This window comes from Hyperolius riggenbachi, chromosome 1 (genome assembly GCF_040937935.1).
Source record: "Hyperolius riggenbachi isolate aHypRig1 chromosome 1, aHypRig1.pri, whole genome shotgun sequence".
Lineage (NCBI taxonomy): Eukaryota > Metazoa > Chordata > Amphibia > Anura > Hyperoliidae > Hyperolius > Hyperolius riggenbachi.
The window spans coordinates 680,849,839-680,869,745 of record NC_090646.1 but is presented as its reverse complement, the minus strand read 5'-3'; the positions used below and the strand labels follow the sequence as shown (position 1 = coordinate 680,869,745).

General features: G+C 47.4%; 1 protein-coding gene across 1 annotated transcript in view; it reads right to left on the bottom strand.

The window, feature by feature from the left end:
* Window positions 1-19,907, bottom strand: part of LOC137561360 (uncharacterized) — a 122,987-nt gene that overhangs the window by 87,142 nt on the left and 15,938 nt on the right. Inside the window, exon 2 of the mRNA XM_068272659.1 lies at window positions 3,297-3,359. Coding sequence (XP_068128760.1) covers window positions 3,297-3,359 — 63 coding nt within the window. The remainder of the gene's footprint in view (window positions 1-3,296; window positions 3,360-19,907) is intronic.

The following is a 19,907-nucleotide window of genomic DNA, read 5'->3' as shown; positions in this document are numbered from 1 at the left end:
TAAGCACTGCACGTCACAACGTGCAGTGAATATTAATTAGCCATGTGCCTGGCTGCTCTCCGCTCCTCCCCAACATTACTGAGCATGTGCAAACAGTCTAACACGGCTTAAGCCGCTCTAACGCCGTAGCATGCTGCACTTTCGGGAGAATGTGCAGCGTTACATGTAACGCAACGTGGGCTGTGTGAACAGCCCACTTGTGTTACATTGCTGTGCGTTGGGGGAGCGTAACATCCCTGTGTGTAAGCAGCCTTAATGTACCCTGGAAATGTGGTGTTTCTAGCATGTATGGGGGTTTTGCTGTTACCTCTAAAGTCAGCGGCCATTAAGTTTTAAAAAATAACCATTAAAAAAGTGTTTGCGCAAAATATGCATTTTTTTGGTGACTATTTTTCACCTGATGCCCCTCCGCCATGCCACTGTCCAGGTTTTGGTACACTTTTTACACCTTTTTTACACGTTCTCCTGCCCATTAAAGTCTATAGAACGCACAGCAAACTGCCGGTTCGTGAACATTTGCAGTAAATTTGTGTTTGCAAACCAAACATTTGATGTTGGCTCCATCACTAGTGACCACCAGCTGAGGCCGGCCATAAAGCGGTACTACATCACTAGTGACCACCAGCTGAGGCTGGCCATAAAGCGGTACTACATCACTAGTGACCACCAGCTGAGGCTGGCCATAAAGCGGTACTACATCACTAGTGACCACCAGCTGAGGCTGGCCACAAAGCAGTGCTCCATCACTAGTGACCACCAGCTGAGGCTGGCCACAAAGCGGTGCTCCATCACTAGTGACCACCAGCTGAGGCCGGCCACAAAGCGGTACTACATCACTAGTGACCACCAGCTGAGGCCTGCCACAAAGCAGTGCTACATCACTAGTGACCACCAGCTGAGGCTGGCCACAAAGCGGTGCTCCATCACTAGTGACCACCAGCTGAGGCCGGCCACAAAGCGGTGCTCCATCACTAGTGACCACCAGCTGAGGCTGGCCACAAAGCGGTGCTCCATCACTAGTGACCACCAGCTGAGGCTGGCCATAAAGCGGTACTACATCACTAGTGACCACCAGCTGAGGCTGGCCATAAAGCGGTGCTCCATCACTAGTGACCACCAGCTGAGGCTGGCCACAAAGCGGTGCTCCATCACTAGTGACCACCAGCTGAGGCCTGCCACAAAGCGGTGCTCCATCACTAGTGACCACCAGCTGAGGCCTGCCACAAAGCAGTGCTCCATCACTAGTGACCACCAGCTGAGGCCTGCCACAAAGCGGTGCTCCATCACTAGTGACCACCAGCTGAGGCCGGCCACAAAGCAGTGCTCCATCACTAGTGACCACCAGCCGAGGCTGGCCATAAAGCGGTACTACATCACTAGTGACCACCAGCTGAGGCTGGCCATAAAGCGGTGCTACATCACTAGTGACCACCAGCTGAGGCTGGCCACAAAGCGGTGCTCCATCACTAGTGACCACCAGCTGAGGCCTGCCACAAAGCGGTGCTCCATCACTAGTGACCACCAGCTGAGGCCTGCCACAAAGCAGTGCTCCATCACTAGTGACCACCAGCTGAGGCCTGCCACAAAGCGGTGCTCCATCACTAGTGACCACCAGCTGAGGCCGGCCACAAAGCAGTGCTCCATCACTAGTGACCACCAGCTGAGGCTGGCCATAAAGCGGTACTACATCACTAGTGACCACCAGCTGAGGCTGGCCATAAAGCGGTGCTACATCACTAGTGACCACCAGCTGAGGCTGGCCACAAAGCGGTGCTACATCACTAGTGACCACCAGCTGAGGCTGGCCACAAAGCGGTGCTACATCACTAGTGACCACCAGCTAAGGCTTGCCACAAAGCAGTGCTACATCATTAGTGACCACCAGCTGAGGCTGGCCACAAAGCGGTGCTACATCACTAGTGACCACCAGCTGAGGCCGGCCACAAAGCGGTACTACATCACTAGTGACCACCAGCTGAGGCTGGCCACAAAGCGGTGCTCCATCACTAGTGACCACCAGCTGAGGCCTGCCACAAAGCTGTACTACATCACTAGTGACCACCAGCTGAGACTGGCCACAAAGCTGTACTACATCACTAGTGACCACCAGCTGAGGCCGGCCACAAAGCGGTGCTACATCACTAGTGACCACCAGCTGAGGCCGGCCATAAAGCGGTGCTACATCACTAGTGACCACCAGCTAAGGCTTGCCACAAAGCAGTGCTACATCACTAGTGACCACCAGCTGAGGCCTGCCACAAAGCAGTGCTCCATCACTAGTGACCACCAGCTGAGGCCTGCCACAAAGCGGTGCTCCATCACTAGTGACCACCAGCTGAGGCCGGCCACAAAGCAGTGCTCCATCACTAGTGACCACCAGCTGAGGCTGGCCATAAAGCGGTACTACATCACTAGTGACCACCAGCTGAGGCTGGCCATAAAGCGGTGCTACATCACTAGTGACCACCAGCTGAGGCTGGCCACAAAGCGGTGCTACATCACTAGTGACCACCAGCTGAGGCTGGCCACAAAGCGGTGCTACATCACTAGTGACCACCAGCTAAGGCTTGCCACAAAGCAGTGCTACATCATTAGTGACCACCAGCTGAGGCTGGCCACAAAGCGGTGCTACATCACTAGTGACCACCAGCTGAGGCCGGCCACAAAGCGGTACTACATCACTAGTGACCACCAGCTGAGGCTGGCCACAAAGCGGTGCTCCATCACTAGTGACCACCAGCTGAGGCCTGCCACAAAGCTGTACTACATCACTAGTGACCACCAGCTGAGACTGGCCACAAAGCTGTACTACATCACTAGTGACCACCAGCTGAGGCCGGCCACAAAGCGGTGCTACATCACTAGTGACCACCAGCTGAGGCCGGCCATAAAGCGGTGCTACATCACTAGTGACCACCAGCTAAGGCTTGCCACAAAGCAGTGCTACATCATTAGTGACCACCAGCTGAGGCCTGCCACAAAGCTGTACTACATCACTAGTGACCACCAGCTGAGACTGGCCACAAAGCTGTACTACATCACTAGTGACCACCAGCTGAGGCCGGCCACAAAGCGGTGCTACATCACTAGTGACCACCAGCTGAGGCCTGCCACAAAGCAGTGCTCCATCACTAGTGACCACCAGCTGAGGCTGGCCACAAAGCGGTACTACATCACTAGTGACCACCAGCTGAGGCTGGCCACAAAGCGGTGCTGAAAGTCTCTGCACGACTGTTCTGTTTTCTTTTAACAGGTGGAGTTTTCCATCCGCCACAACAGTTGTATGTTATACTTACGAGTACATGGAGTTATGGCATTTGGTTGTTGCCAGTTCCCACTGACTGATGCTCTGGTCAGCCCTAGAAGAGAAGATTGAGAAAAATCACATTTACTTTCAAAATGATAACACTAAAAAATTGCTTCCATCTTCTCATCACTGTACAGTCATATACAGTGGCATACCTACCATAGGGCTGTAAGTGCTCACGGCACCGGGTGTAGCCATGACTGGGGGTGCCGCTGTGGTGTTCAGTCAGGGCTCATTCACATCTAGAGCGTTTTCGGGCCTTTTTTCAAGCACAGGCAATTTTTGAATTCATCCTCAAAACGCTTGTGTAATGAATGCCTATGAGAAGGTTCATATCAGCGTGTTTCATCTAATGGATTTTGGTCTAATGGAATGTATAGGAAAAGTGCTAAATGCTCACACAATTTCTTTGTGGAGCGATTGCATTCCCGATTTTAAGAATAAATACATTGCATTTATTATTTTCCGGGTCAAAGAGTTCACTTCCTGACTTGCATCAGGGAGTGAATTAAAAAAATCGCTCTGCAAAAGCGCTTTAAAAAAAAGCAGCACGCAGACAAGCGCCGGGAGGTGCTAAAGACAAATGCACACAAAATCGCAAAACGCTTGCAATGTTGTTTTTAGATGTGAACAAGGCCTCACTGTGTTCTTCCTCCTGGAACCTTTTCTCATAGTTTGGGCAACATTGGGGAAAATAGCAGCGGGCAGTGCAGGGGACTGTACCAGGGATGGTCGTAGTCAGCCAACTTCGCTACGCTGGAACTACGCATAGTTTTACGCAATTAAGCTTTGCCAAACTACGGCTTCGAAATCAAATATCCGCTCCGTATTCATTTCGTATACTACGCGTTAAAATACGCAATTACGCGTACTGGGAAGCGTAGTGTATGCGGATGCTTATGCCCGCATGCAGAGAATTTTACGCATTGATTCCTCGGTAAATGTTTGTACCGGGAACTTCTCTATGCGTACATTCCCCTTTCCAATGCGTAAATTTGTAAGCATACACCCGCACGTGGAAAATTACCCGCGAGTAACGCATTCGTAGTTCACTACGCAATACACATGATAACTATGCATAGTGGGCGTAAGCTATGCGTAACGGTACTTCGCTACGTGTATATTCATAATCGTAGTTTTTAAACTTCACCTACGAACTACTATGTGTAAATAAATGCGCACTACGATGCGTAAATTCGCACCGGCGTAGTTTCTGCTCATCCCTGGACTGTACTACTTCCTGCACTAGATGTAGCACCCCTTCCTCTTCCTGTCTCATGGGCAATGTGTCTCCTCGCTCGCTACACACAGCCTGCAGTGAGTGAATGTGCAGAGCAGCAGGGTGAGTAGAGAGAATGATTGCTGTGCTGCAACTGAGACACCAGCAGGGAGAGTTTAGTGGATGTGGATGTGTTTAGTGCTTTAGAAGTTGCCTGTCATTAGTAGCCATGTGCACTGGCTGCTGTAATACCAGAGTGACGTGGACTATTGATTATTCATCCTGATCAGAGTAATTAATCAATAACGCAGGGCAGTCTGTTGTTGCACACAGTTATATAGATGCAACATCAGGAGTTCTTTGAATAGGCCACAACAGAACAAAACATCACCCTGCCAACAAAAAGGTGTGAGCCCTGCAGCCACATCTACTCCACTGACAGGTTAACAATACCAGGTTCACAACAGGAGTACAGAGTACAAGGCACATTTTCCTGTGGATCCACCAATCTGGTATAGCTGACCATGTGTGTTTAATGCCCAAAAGGAATTTACATGGGAGAAACTGGACAAACTCTGCACAAACGTATGAATGGACACAGGCAAACTATTAACGTTTCTAACTCTGATCTTCCAGTTGCTACACACTTTCGTTCGAATAGACACAGCTTGAATGATCTTTGGGGTATGGCCTTGCAGGGTGGCTTTACATCACAAAATGCGATACTGATAGCAGAGATAAAATGTATATGTTGGTTGCTGTAGATAAAATACTGAACAAGGATACCAATGAAGTTGGTATAATTTAACGTCATAATAATTATTTTTTCAGCCTAGACTAGACTAACCACATCTATTCTGCTTGTAGCTAACTCTTGAACTCGGAACTTTACACACCCATCTCTTCCCCAGGTGCCAGAACATCAGGTAGGTTTACCTGTGCTTGTTGAACTCTGGTCTCCTGTATTCCTTGTCCTGTTCTGGTAACTCTGATTCCTTCATATCTGATTATTGGCTATCCTCTAACATTGTTTCCGCCTTGTCATCTAGTACCGTGGTCTGGTGTATATATTGTTTTTACAACTTGTATATTCTTCCTGTTTGTGTTCTGCAATCAAGTGTGTATAGTGAATATTTGTACATTACTTTTAAGTTAGACTGGTAAGGGTTTTGGTTGTGCTATTCACTAGCTTGCTGTGGCTGTGCTCAGATAAAACACTACTCACCCATGTATGTTTCCAGCCTCATTTATCCTGCTGCAGACAGTGATCACCTGTGCTTGCCCTGTGGGTTCTGTAACAGTGGTGGGAAAGGTCACGGATAACATAACACCTCAGTGTGGATCACTGTGATGGAACTTGTACCTAGTGAGATTTTCACCTGAACATACTGTATGACATTATGGTTCTCTACCTCTCAGAGTGAGCAGCTGAGTTACTTTTCACAGCACAACATCTGTTTTTCACCTTCACAATCTGTGCCTATGAGTGTGACCAGAAACATTTCAGAACAAAGAATTCATGTGCTGTATGCAATTCAACCAATACACAGTTTTAAAGTGTTTTTTCTTCAATAAAAATCTATTATATGGAAAAATGAATTGTATATTTTTTTCAGTCAAGAAAAATGTATCCAACTTCCAAACCACCTAACGCAGATTGGGGCGGGAGAGAGGTTTTCTCAGGTCTCAGCGCTGCCATATGGCGTAATTTCACAAGCTCCTCTCAGTAAACACAGGGGGCCCAGCGATCAGCCTGCCAGCCCATGATCGGAGCTGGTAGGCTGTTTTTTTATTAACAATGGATAATACATTTAAATAGCGCTGACATCTTACGCAGCGCTGCACAGACTATAGTCTTCTCACTTAACTGTCCCTAATCCCTGCCATAGCCATTTGTCTTTTTATGTGTAGTGTATTGTATGTATCACAGTCTAAGGCCAATTTAGGGGGTGGGTGGGAAATAAACAAGTAGGTTTTTTTTCAAAAATATACGTATATTTAGTTTAATAGTAAAAAAAAACAAAAAAAAAAAAAAACTAGCAGCAGTAATCACCAAAAGAAAGCTCTATTTGTGAGGAAAAAAGGGGGTAAAATTCAATTGGGTGCTAAGTTGTATGATTGAGCAGTAAACCGTTAAAGTTGTGAAGTGTGGAATTGTAAAAAATGGCCTGGTCACTAGGGGGGTATAAACCTCTAGTCCTCATGTGATTATTGTGCCCATAGATCTAGCGATGATGGGCAGATCGACCAAGAGATAAATCTCTGACAGAATCTGATCAGAGAGAGATGTGTTGCCTGCCGATACCCCGCGGGCTGATTCCAGATCGATTTCAGCATGAAATAATTCGGAAATCAGACTCATTAAAGATGGCCAAATAGTTTGCTGGTGGCCAGTTCCTGGTGAACATTGGCTGTTCTCCATTTCCATTTAACGCAAAAAATTTTGTAAAAAAATGTGCGTTCCCTTCTTCCTCCTGGCGCTTGCCTCCTCTCTGCCACTCTACTTTGACCACCTTTAAGGTGGCAAACAAAGCTTTAAATTTTGCTCCAGTACCTTCTCCATTACTTCCCATCTCAGACAATCCAGACATAGGTGATAATTATCTTCAGAACACATCACATAGATCAAGAAAATTGTGCTGTAAAGATATGTGCTCCAACGATCATTGGGTTACCCTGCAGGACCTCAGGGAAAGACAGAATTGTGCCCCTCCCCACTGGTGGCAATACTTCCAATGTAGACACCTTCTGAATCATCTTGGTCTGTACCCCTTCCAACATAGACAAAACACAGCATTTGAGGAACTCTGTATGGCTGCGGGGCCAACCAAGAAAACTATCTCCACATTATATAACACCTTTTCCACTTTGGCTATTCCTCATTTACCTTTCTTTCGTAAATGGGAGATAGACATAGGTATGACCTTTTCACCGACCCAAGAAACTAAAATGTGTCTATTCTCCCACAAATCTTCTAGATTGGCCAGAATTCAGGAGATGAACTACAAACTACTTACACAATGGTATCTTACTCCATCTAAATTACATTCTATCTATCCCGAAAAAGATGATCATTGCTGGCGATGCCAGACTGAGCGAGGCACCCTAGTGCATATTATGTGGTCTTGGCCGGTCATCTCTAACTTTTGGAAAATAATTGAACGCCTATTGAAGGCAGTAACAGACAGGCCAGTCCCACACCTGCCAGAATTTTATCTCCTGCATCTTAACTACTGGAAGATTAAAAGTTACAATCAGTGGTTAGGCACATATTAAATGCTGCTAAATATCTCCTGGTCAGACACTGGAAACAAATATCCCCACCAAGTACTGAGGAACTGATTATGGAATTAGATAACATAGAATTAATGGAAGACCTCACTGCAATGGCTATCAATAGAATAGACACATACAAAAAGACTTGGTCCTTTTGGACTTTCTATAGACACTCAGATGAGTTCCTGCAGACGCTTAACAACCCATAATCTATACTAAGTTTGCTCTTGCTATATATTTGGCCTTTTACGCCATGTAAGGACACTGAGTTAAGTCTTTCTATCGATTTTACACCAAAACTGAGCTTGGCTTGGGGATGGAGTCCAAGAGGAACAAAGGGGTGGGGTGCAGGGCCGGGCCGAGGCATAGGCTGAAGAGGCTCCAGCCTCAGGGCGCAGTGTAGGAGGGGGCGCACAATTCATTCAGCTGTCGTTCCTAATTGTGTTTGAAGCAGAAAGAAATAAGAAAAGGGGATACATGGAAGTGACTACAAGCCAGATAACTAGAGATTAAGGTGTTGGGGGCCCTGGGGTTCCTCTTAGTCTAAGAGCAATCAGTGTGTGACGGCTGGGGTGGAGGGATGGAGGAGGGGCCTCTTAGTGCAATAGCAATCAGTGTGTGACGGCTGGAGTGGGAGGGATGGAGGAGGGGCCTCTTAGTGTAATAGCAATCAGTGTGTGACGGCTGGGGTGGAGGGATGGAGGAGGGGCCTCTTAGTGCAATAGCAATCAGTGTGTGACGGCTGGAGTGGGAGGGATGGGGGAGGGGCCTCTTAGTCTAATAGCAATCAGTGTGTGATGGCTGGGGTGGGAGGGATGGAGGAGGGGCCTCTTAGTGTAATAGCAATCAGTGTGTGAGGGCTGGGGTGGGAGGGATGGAGGAGGAGCCTCTTAGTGTAATAGCAATCAGTGTGTGATGGCTGGGGTGGGAGGGATGGGGGAGGGGCCTCTTAGTGTAACAGCAGTCAGTGTGTGACGGCTGGGGTGGGAGGGATGGGGAGGAGCCTCTTAGTGTAATAGCAATCAGTGTGTGACGGCTGGGATGGGAGGGATGGAGGGGCCTCTTAGTGTAACAGCAATCTGTGTGTGACGGCTGGGGTGGAGGGATGGAGGGGCCTCTTAGTCTAATAGCAATCAGTGTGTGACGGCTGGGGTGGGAGGGATGGAGGAGGGGCCTCTTAGTCTAATAGCAATCAGTGTATGACGGCTGGGGTGGGAGGGATGGAGGAGGGGCCTCTTAGTGTAATAGCAATCAGTGTGTGACGGCTGGGGTGGGAGGGATGGAGGGCCCTCTTAGTGTAATAGCAATCAGTGTGTGACGGCTGGGGTGGGAGGGATGGGGGAGGGGCCTCTTAGTGTAATAGCAATCAGTGTGTGACGGCTGGGGTGGGAGGGATGGGGAGGGGCCTCTTAGTGTAATAGCAATCAGTGTGTGACGGCTGGGGTGGAGGGATGGAGGGGCGCACTTTGGTGTCTCAGCCTTGGGTGCTGGAGGACCTTGTCCCGGCTCTGGTGGGGTGGGTGGGTGTAGGGGGGGGGGGGATTGAATTTCTATATTGAAAACTTTTAAGGAAAATGCTGTCCCTAATCTGTCTTATCTAGTCATGAGATTGCACACAGGGATACCCGGAGTGCTGAACGACCTTAGATCACAAAACTTCCAGATACATTATCCTACTTTTACTTCTCTATATATCATATCAATATGGACACTTCATTATGTAATTTCAGCTCATTTTGTTCTGGTTCACCTCTCGGCTTCTACCTTTTGATATACAGTATATCGTCTGTTATTTGATGTGACTGTATAATGAGACTTGTAATACATTTCAAACTGTTTGTAATCACATTTTTCTTGGTTTAATAAAGAATATTAAAAAAAAATTGTGTTCACATTTTTTACATTAGTTACTGGCTGCCAACTTTAGCAGTTAATAGCACAGCCCCCATACATGCTAGAAACACCAAATTTGCTGGGTATTTTGAGAAGGACCATGGGAGCAAGAGGAAACATTTTTTTCCAAAAAGACATTATTTTTGAGAAAATCGATTTTTAAGTTCCTGTTCTGAGAGTGGGAAATGTTTTAACAGCTGCCGAATTTAGCTGTTAATAGCAAAGCCCCCATATGTGCTAGAAACACCAAATGTATGTTAAGTTAGTATGTTAAGGAGGATAGCGGTAACAAGAGGTAGAAAACATTCAAAAAGACCTTATAGTTTTGGAGAAAATCAATGGTACAGTTAGTGGAAAAAAAATAGCAAAGTTACTGTGGTAAAATGTCAGATAATATATTCACATGGACATAAATGTTTTTGTTTTTTATATGTTCAGAGTGTGCGAAATATTAAAAAAAAAAACATTTCATGGGGTCCCCTCTCCCAAGCCTCTTTAACCCCTTGTCACCCATGCAGGCTGGGATAACCAGAATGCGGATCTCTGGCTGTGTGGAGCTTCGCACCCTAAACTATACCGACCCGCATGGTCCATGAAATTGGGGGCTCCAGAGGAGAGGGGCTGCCAAGCCTCCCCTCTCTCCCAGAGCCCTTCTCCAATCCATGGACAAGGGGCTCTTCCCCACTTCCCCAGGAGGAGGTGGGGGTGACAACTCCCTGGGTGGGTTCATGGTGGTATCTGGGAATCCCTTTAAGAAGGGGACCCCCAAATGCTCACCCACTCTCCAGGAGAAATCCACAAAGAGTTATATGAAATAAAACACAACCATGGAAAAAGTTCTTTAATGTTCTTAACCATAAAAACTTAGCTGTACCTTTAAAAAATGTTCGGGTTTTTTGTATTTTTCCCACACTCTGAACTTATACAAAAAAATAAAAGTAAATACATTTCTATACATGCTAATGCATTATCTGTCATTTTACCGCAGTAACTGTGTTACTTTTTTCCTCTAAATTTAACATTGATTTTCTCAAAAACTATAAGATGTATTTGAATTTGTTTTCCTCTTGTTCCCACTGTCCTCCTTCACATACCTTGTGCAGTTGGTGTTTCTAGCAAGCATGGAGGCTTCGCTATTAACTGCTAAAGTTGGCAGCCGTCTTCCTGCCATTTAAGTCTATAGAGCCCACAAACGGCCGGTTTGTGAATATTTGCAGTAAATTTGCATTCGTGTCTGTGCACGCAAAATTTGTTGTTCGCTACATCACTATTCGCCAATCGACAACTCCACTGCTGTCTTCCCAAATGCCAATGTGCTGCCCGTGCACTAAAATATCTCACCTGTCCGGTTTCTGCTGAGTATCCAGCTGCTTCTTCTTCTGCATTCTTGTCCCACGTGAGAGCCACGTATAGCAGTGGCTCGTGTGATATGTTACACAACCACCAAATGCTATGCTCATGTGGCACTAGAATGTGGGAGCGCAGCTGGACACCTGTGACATATTAATGCACGGGCATGGGCAACACATTAACATTAGGGGGGACAGAAGTCGGGGGTTCCATTGGGTTTGTTGATCACAATATCCCACGCCATTATCGCAGTGTACCCGAGTGACCATGGCTGCCCGAGATTTTCCAGCTTGCTCAATTGCTACATTTGACCTTGAAATCATGTGAATTGTCGATAGGGCATGCTTGTCGAGGCACTGTTTGCATGCAATTCAATAATAAACATCGAATTGGATGGTCAATTGGCTGCAAAATCGCCAGAGGTTGTCATATTTATTTCCTGTTAAACAATACCAGTTGCCTGGCAGCCCAGCTGGTCTATTTGGCTGCAGTAGTGTCTGAATCACACAACAAACAAGCATGCAGCTAATCTTGTCAGATCTGACAATAATGTCGGAAACCCCTATGGGATCAATGAATAGGATGACAGGCATGCCCAGATGAATGAGTGCAGAATGAGGTCACCAAGTTGTATTGCTATTCCTGGTTCCTCCATCGGACCATGTCCGATGTAGTGCTGAAGGCTCAGGAGGGCACGAGCCAATGTCCTGAACATGTAGGTTGTAGTCTGGTCTCTTATGAATAGACTCCCCATTTTATTTGCTATATGACTGGTCAGCGGGCTGGACTGGGTTGAATGAGAATAGGGCTATGGGCTACCAAGTTATATTGGCGACCTATGTTTCTGCACCCAGCCCTGTCCACGTAAATGACCCGTGTGAGCATATGTACACACAATTGAAGATTAGTCACACATAATAGAAGTGGACCCTCGAAGCTGGCTCTCGTTGCATGCCTTGATAGCTATGTTATTACACAGGATAGGAAGAATTAGAGTTGCATAAATTGAGCTTTACCTCTTCAGCGTGCTGAAGTATGATTGCGGATAGCTAGGAGTGTTGCACGCTATGAAGGCTGATAGCTAGGAGTGTAACATTGATCCTAAGCGTGTTGCATCTAGTTTTGACTGACTATCCCTTGTACCTTCTTCTTGTCTTGCTTATTAGAAAGGTTGGTGTCATTAATACAATACTAGTTACTCTTGCTAGAAATAAGAAAGTGATCTTGCTTAATTTTTTTTTAACAAACTTGCAATCAAGTGGTACTTTCCTATACTTTACATTGAGGCAGAAACGCCTCAGAAATCTAAAAAATGCTGCAGGACAGGAGTTTGCGTTTGTGAAAAAACGAGCCGCTCTGGTGTGCACCATCTCATTCACTATCATTAGCCAAGTGGTTTCCCCCCGCAAGTGTTTTAAAAAACGCTCCAGAACCGGCCCTGGTGGTGTGCACCAGCCCTTAGTCATGTATGAATGATTAATGATTATTGTGAAAATTATCAATATTATTCATTGAACTACATTCAGCAAAGTTCCTCTGTAAATTATTTTGCAGCACGTTCTCTTGGTTCTCCTTTTTGTTTCTAAAGTATTCTCTATAGTAAAATCTAACTGTCTCTGCGTCCCATCCCTGCACTTCCTGTTTGTGTGTGTGTCCTGTGTTTCGCGCTACTGCGCATGTGCAGGGAGGGACGCAGAGATTGAGGAAAGCTGAGGGAGGACGGGCGAGCGGCGTGCACGCTTGGCAGGTGCGCGCACAGCGAACGCGCAAGTGGCGTGCACGCATGCGGCGGGTGCGCGGTGGGCGCGTGCATGCGCGGTGACTGCGGCCGGGAGAGTGAGAGGGAAGGGGAGGGGAATGGAGGAGAGGGGAGGGAAGGGAAAGGGAGGGGATTCAACACAGACCTAGAGTCCGTTTTGAAAAGGGCTTGGGTCTACTAGTCTGTCATAAAGAGGTATAAAGTGGAGTTAAATTTGTTTATATTTTTTTCTCTAAGGTAATTCTATAAGTGGTAACAGTGAATTATTTAAATCCAGGCTTTCTTCCAGTAGTGTAGCTAGAGATTATGGGGCCCCATAGCAAAACGTCTATGGGGCCCTCAGATGTAGCCCCTCTTTAATTATGCCACCTGCCCCTACCCTTGGATATGAGTTAATTTACATTCTCATATAATCAGCGCTGCATATAGCTCATAGGCACTGATACACAGTCAGATGGTGGAGGAACACAAGAATGTTAATGGTGAATACAGTAAGTACCACCTGGGCCCCCTCTGCTCCAGGGCCCCATAGCAGCTGCTATGACTATTGTGCCCGTTACTTGGAAAAAGCTGAATAGATCATTTAATAATAGGTAAAGGTTTGTGCACACTCTAGATGGTTCCTGTCCAAGCAGCTGGTGGTCCCGTCTACCTGAAATCTGTCATGTGTATGGCCCCCGATGTATCGGTAAGAGATCCGCCTGCTGGGGCTACTGCTCCCCTCCATACCCCTCCCATTCCATTGTGCCCTGCACTGTCATGCCTCTGTATGTGTATGGCCCCCGATGTATCGGTAAGAGATCCGCCTGCTGGGGCTACTGCTCCCCTCCATACCCCCCCCCCCCCCCACTGTATTGTGCCCTGCACTGTCATGCCTCTGTATGTGTATGGCCCCCGATGTATCAGTGAGAGATCCGCCCTGCTGGGGCTACTGCTCCCCTCCATACCCCCCCCCCCACTGTATTGTGCCCTGCACTGTCATCCCTCTGTATGTGTATGGCCCCCGATGCATCGGTAAGAGATCCGCCCTGCTGGGGATACTGCTCCTCTCCATACCCCTCCCCCACTGTATTGTGTCCTGTATTGTCATCCCTCTGTATGTGTATGGCCCCCGATGTATCGGCAAGAGATCCACCCTGCTGGGGCTACTGCTCCCCTCCATACCCCTCCCGCTCCATTGTGCCCTGCACTGTCATGCCTCTGTATGTGTATGGCCCCCGATGCATCGGTGAGAGATCCACCTTGCTGGGGCTACTGCTCCCCTCCATAACCCTCCCACTCTATTGTGTCCTGCACTGTCATCCCTCTGTATGTGTATGGCCCCCGATGTATCGGCAAGAGATCCGCCCTGCTGGGGCTACTATACAACCTGAGAAACTGCAGTCATACTTTAGCCTCTGACAAAGCAGCTTAGACTGCAAATCATGAAGGGGGGAGTCACTAGGAGGGGGGGGGGGGGGGGGCTGTGGCAGTGGTATTCTTCTTGCCCACTTGGACATTTCAGGTACAGTGGAGACAAATTGTATACTATTACTCTTTTCTCCACTTGCTCCTGCTCTATTCTGAGGTTGTATTGTGTTTCATATACAGTGATGTGCACACATATTATTTTACAGAGAATGTACTCACATCCACCGATGACATCCCCTGCATGCATTGCAGCGTGTGTGCTCGCAACCCCGCTGGGAGAAACAAACTGCGATTGTTGCCGCCGATTCTGAAGAGAAGATGGTGCATCCCAGGCGGATGGGGACCAGAGGAGCAGTAAAGGTAAGCAGTGGTGCTCCCCCAGCCCTGCTCTCCCATGGCCAGTTCCTTATGGGGAGGCTCATAAAAAATGTTTTACACGTGTGTGACAGATTCACCTGCATTAGATGCGCCCAGCGTATGAAATTTGCGCACGTAGGTGTGATTCAGGATCCCCTTTTAGGCCTCAGCCTGACTTACACACAAGAAATAGTCTGGCAGTCCAAGCCAGTCACTGCCTATAGGAAATGATGTGGATTTTATTCCTCCCTGGAGAGGGGGCCATAGAAACTCCCCAGCAGATTCAGGGAGGATGAAATTCACTGTCCCTTAATTCAACTGTGATATATATATAATTCCACATGGTGTGATAATTTGATGAATATTCAGGAGTCACATGGGTAAAGCAGTTTGCGAGTCGCAGGGAATAATACGCCAAGATCAGTACATCTTGGAAGGGGTGAATGGTGTGTCTAGCTGAGATACCAATTCCCTAGACAAGGGAAGGGGGTAAAACAAGCACGTTTGGTGCCTATAGTTTCAGCGCATGATGAAAGAGTCTAAAATGTTGTATTTTATATCATATGTCAGATATCCACAGAGTTATGGCATGACAGAGCTAAAATCTATCAACTATTAACCCTTTTTATCTCTTTCCTGCTCTCAGAAGCCATTTTCTGCTAGAAAAGTGTTTTATAGTTGGAATTTCTTATCAGTGAGGGTCACACTGTAGTCACTTCTTGTCTGAGTCAGGACTGAGTCAGCCACTTACATACCTGATATTTAACTCTTTCAGGCAGAGAAAGAAGAAAAAGGAACATAGCACAGGTATTTGTGTGCTAGGCTGTAAGGAAACGCGGAAAGGCCGCCGTCTCTCGAGGTGAGGCGGCTGTTTCTGCGTCAGCATGGCGTCACAACGCGGAAAAAATGCCGCATGCCGCATAAGCAGTGCGGCGGAATCCGCATTGGTAACGGCGGAATCCGCATTGGTAACGGCGGAATCCGCATTGGTAACGGCGGAATCCGCATCAGAGGCGGCCCCCGCACTAGATACATTGCATGACAGTACTGGTGTGGCTGGGACTGATGGTCCACCAAGATTCAGACTTACACGCGCGCGAGCACAGAGGCAGAGTTTAAATAGCAGTTAGAAGGGTGTCGGCTGACCAGCTGGGTCAGCTGACAAATTCCACTGCTCTCATTGGACCAGCAATTAGGGAGGTCCTGGAGAGGTCCTTGTGTATATATACTGCTGGCTGTTCACTTACTCTTTGTCTGGCGTGCGATCACATATGTGGGAGCACCCAGATCCGTAGTCAGATCCGCAAGTGTGCCGGGACCAGCTGGAGCTGTAATCCTACACTTAGCTAGATTCTGTTGATAGCTAAAGTACTAGTTTGATTGTGATTATCTGTTATGACCCTTTGCCTGCCTGACTATCCTCCTGAACTCTGATCTTGTACCTCGATATTTCTGATACTCTGTTGCCGAACCCCGGCTCGTTCCTTGACTCTGCTTCTGCCTCCTGATTTTGTACCCCGATATATCTGATACCCCGTTGCTGAACCTTGCCTGTACTTTGACTCCGCCTTTGCCTTCTGATCTTGTACTTTATCTGTCCGTGTGTGTACGACCTGGCTTGTCCGACCTCGAGAACCGACCTTACTGTTAGAGGCGGTTCCTCGCTCTGTTAGTGATCCTTCCTCCTGAAGGTTACTTTCAGTCTGTCCTTCCTACTGTCAGTCTGACTCCTCCCGTCTTGGAGAGCTCAGGTCTGCGGAAGGAATCTGTGCAGTACTCCTTGCTGCACTGAGGCCTAGTCCTCTAAGTGTTATTGTTGCACCTAACACTACACTCTACTCAGGTGAACAGAGGTTAGCTAGTATATCGGATTATCAGTGATACTGCAGATCACATATAATCTGGTATACATCTGTATTCCCAGTGATTCTGCAGATCACTGGTAATCAGATCCTCTCTGTGCTTCACCGATCGTTACATAGGCACTGTACATACACATGCCTATCTTATTATGTCACTTCGGGTATCCTTTAAGGCAAGGGGCTGGATCTCTGCTAGTGGTGGAGAGAATCATCTCTTGTTACTATCTCCACCCTCCAGCACAGAAAGAGTTAAAACTGCTGGACACAGACTTGTTAGGAGAGTCCAGCCAGCCTGTACATACCATCAAGGATTTGGATGTTTATCCAGGGATGATTATCCACAGAACTTTCCATAATTGGACTATCATATCTTTTGTTTTGGATTTATAATCCCAGGACATGGTAATTTCTACAAACTGCTCAGACTATAACTAGTTATCATTTCCACTTTTATTCCCTTTATTATTAAATATAGCAATCTGTTGATTTACTATATTAATATTATGCATTATTTTCCCATAAAATAAACTATTAAAAACCGTTTGTCTAAGTTCTTATAGCTTTTCAAAGAGTCCCATGTTTTCTAAGGAAGCATTACCATAACCTTTTTTATTGATATTGAGTTCAGGGCAGTTTCTAGGCTAAAATGCACCCAGGGCGAGGGTGTAAAAATTGCGCCCCCCCCCTGCGGAGCCAGGTATAGGTGGCCGCAGTATAGGTCAACCAGCTCTAGTTGCACTCAGTATAGGTCCCCACAGTATAGGTAGCCAGGAATAGGTACCCCAGTATAGGTAGCAAGGCATAGGTGCCCCAGTATAGTTGCCCCCAGTATAGGTTAGCTAGGTGGGTGCCTCTAATATAGGTAGCCAGAATAGTTGCCCCAGCACAGGTTAGATAGGTAGGTGCCCCCAGTAGAGGTTAGTTAGGTAGGTGCCTCCAATATAGGTAGCCAGTATAGCAAAAGGAAGGGATCCGCACATGTCCTAAAATGATCCTTTATTATGGACGTATCCAAAACACCAATCACGCATCAGTAGCTAACATGTTTCAGACCTACTGGTCCTTAATCATAGCTATGATTAAGGACCATTAGGTCTGAAACATGTTAGCTACTGATGCGTGATTGGTGTTTTGGATACGTCCATAATAAAGGATCATTTTAGGACATGTGCGGATCCCTTCCTTTTGCTACAGTTTCCTTGGATTTGCCTTCCTGGTTCCGGCACTGTCCCTGTTCGAGTGAGCGGTGTTCTGGTGCTCCTTTTTTTTTTTTTTTTTTTTCTCTATAGGTAGCCAGTATAGTTGCCACCAGTATAGGCTAGCTAGGTAGGTAGGTGCCCCCAATACAGGTTAGATAAGTAGGTGCCCCCAGTGTAGGTTAGATAGGTAGCTGCCCCCCAATATAGGTTAGATTGGTAGCTGCCCCCCAGTATAGGTTAGATAGGTATCTGCCCCCCAGTATAGGTTAGATAGGTAGCTGCCCCCCAGTATAGGTTAGATTAGGTAGCTGCCCCACAGTATAGGTCAGATTAGGTAGGTGCCCCCCAGTAAAGGTTAGATAGGTAGCTGCCCCCAAGTATAGGTTAGATAGGTAGCTGCCCCACAGTATAGGTTAGATAGGTTAGATAGGTAGCTGCCCCCCAGTATAGGTTAGGTTAGGTAGCTGCCCCCCCAGTATAGGTTAGGTAGCTGCCCCCCAGTATAGGTTAGATAGGTAGCTGCCCCCCAGTATAGGTTAGATTAGGTAGCTGCCCCCAGTATAGATTAGATTGGTAGCTGCCCTGCAGTATAGGTTAGATAGGTAGCTGCCCCCCAGTATAGGTTAGATTAGGTAGCTGCCCTCAGTATAGGTTAGATTGGTAGCTGCCCCCAGTCTAGGTTAGATAGGTAGCTGCCCCCCAGTATAGGTTAGATTAGGTAACTGCCCCCCAGTATAGGTTAGGTAGCTGCCGCCCAGTATAGGTTTGATTAGGTACGTGCCCCCCAAGTACAGTTTAGATAGGTAGCTGCCCCCCAGTATAGGTTAGATAGGTAGCTGCCCCCCAGTATAGGTTAGATAGGTAGGTAGGTAGGTCTCCCTGCTAAACAGGAAGCAGCGTGTGTATACCCGGCTATGCAGAGAGGAGACCAGCGGCAAGTGAGCGGCGATTGGAACCAGGGAGGTGAGTAGTTGTGTATAGCGCTTCCCTGCGCATTACTCTGCAGTCTGGAGGGGGGAGCATGGAGGGCGGCCTGGGGAGAGGAAGGGAGGGAGAGGTCGGGCTCCCTCTCCATTACAGCGCCTTCCTCCCAATAGCGCTCAGGGCAGCCGCATGGCTGCACGGCCCCTAGAAACGGGCCTGATTTTGTTATCTCTAGAAAGGATGTTAAATTAACCCCTTTTCCTACAGGATTAGCTAGAGATAGATTTGTGTATTTGCATGCTAATGTGGATTGGTGGCAGCTACCTGATCTCTATATGAGATTGCAGATTATATTGATTGTACATGCAATTGAAATTGTATTGTGTGTAGACTCACCAACCAATCCAAAAGTTTACTTTGCCTGCAGTGCTGAATGCATTTAGGATTCCCTGAGGGTCTGAGGCTGAATGGTAGCCTGCAGCAAAGTTAACAGGAATTGGAGGGTGACCTCACAACTGGTTTTGCTTTAAAAGGGATACATAATTAGGACAGATTAAAAACTGCCTCCGGCCAAAAAAAGTTTGAATGGCAATACATATATGTAACTATGCACTGTGTAAAGTTAGATGAACATATAAAGTTTACATCTGGTACATTGTAGTGGACAGAACAGACTCACATTCATATCTGTAGTAGCCGCCCCCCCCCCCCCCATATTTCTTCTCATGCTGAAGCATTGCAAGTACACCCTCAGCATTGTGTCCTCTTCTTCCGCATGGTTCCTTCCCCTGCCCCTCCCTCTCCTGCCCTCTGCCTGCCTGGATCAAATTGCATCCTGTAACGATTGTGGAATCGTCTCCGTGGTCAGCGCACCAGACGTGCGCTGACACGGCGGATTTCCTCCACAAGCGTATAAATTTGCAGGAACCCAGCAGTAGGTGCAATGCACCTGCAGAGGGAAATTCCTGACTGCAGGTGGAGCTGTGGAGTGCAGAGGAACAGCTCCTCTGCTCTACCACACACGCCAGACAGGAATTGTACGAAGGGAAGAACTGTAATCGCAAGAGAAGCGATTGAGAGTGAGCACAGAGACAGATTGTGTGTGTGTGCATAAAACTAGTCGCCAACCCGCGACTGTGCACACACCACAGCACATACGAAGCAGGAACGCCAAGCGTGACACAAGGCTACAGCAAGGCGGAGCACGAGAGTAGCAAAGGCACAGCAAATCATACAATGAGGAAATACGGAAAATAACAAACGCTAGCTAACCGCGAACACCGCACTCATTTGCAACAGTGCACGCGGTTACACGCGGTCTCCACGTGATAAGCACAATAGAGACAAGCAC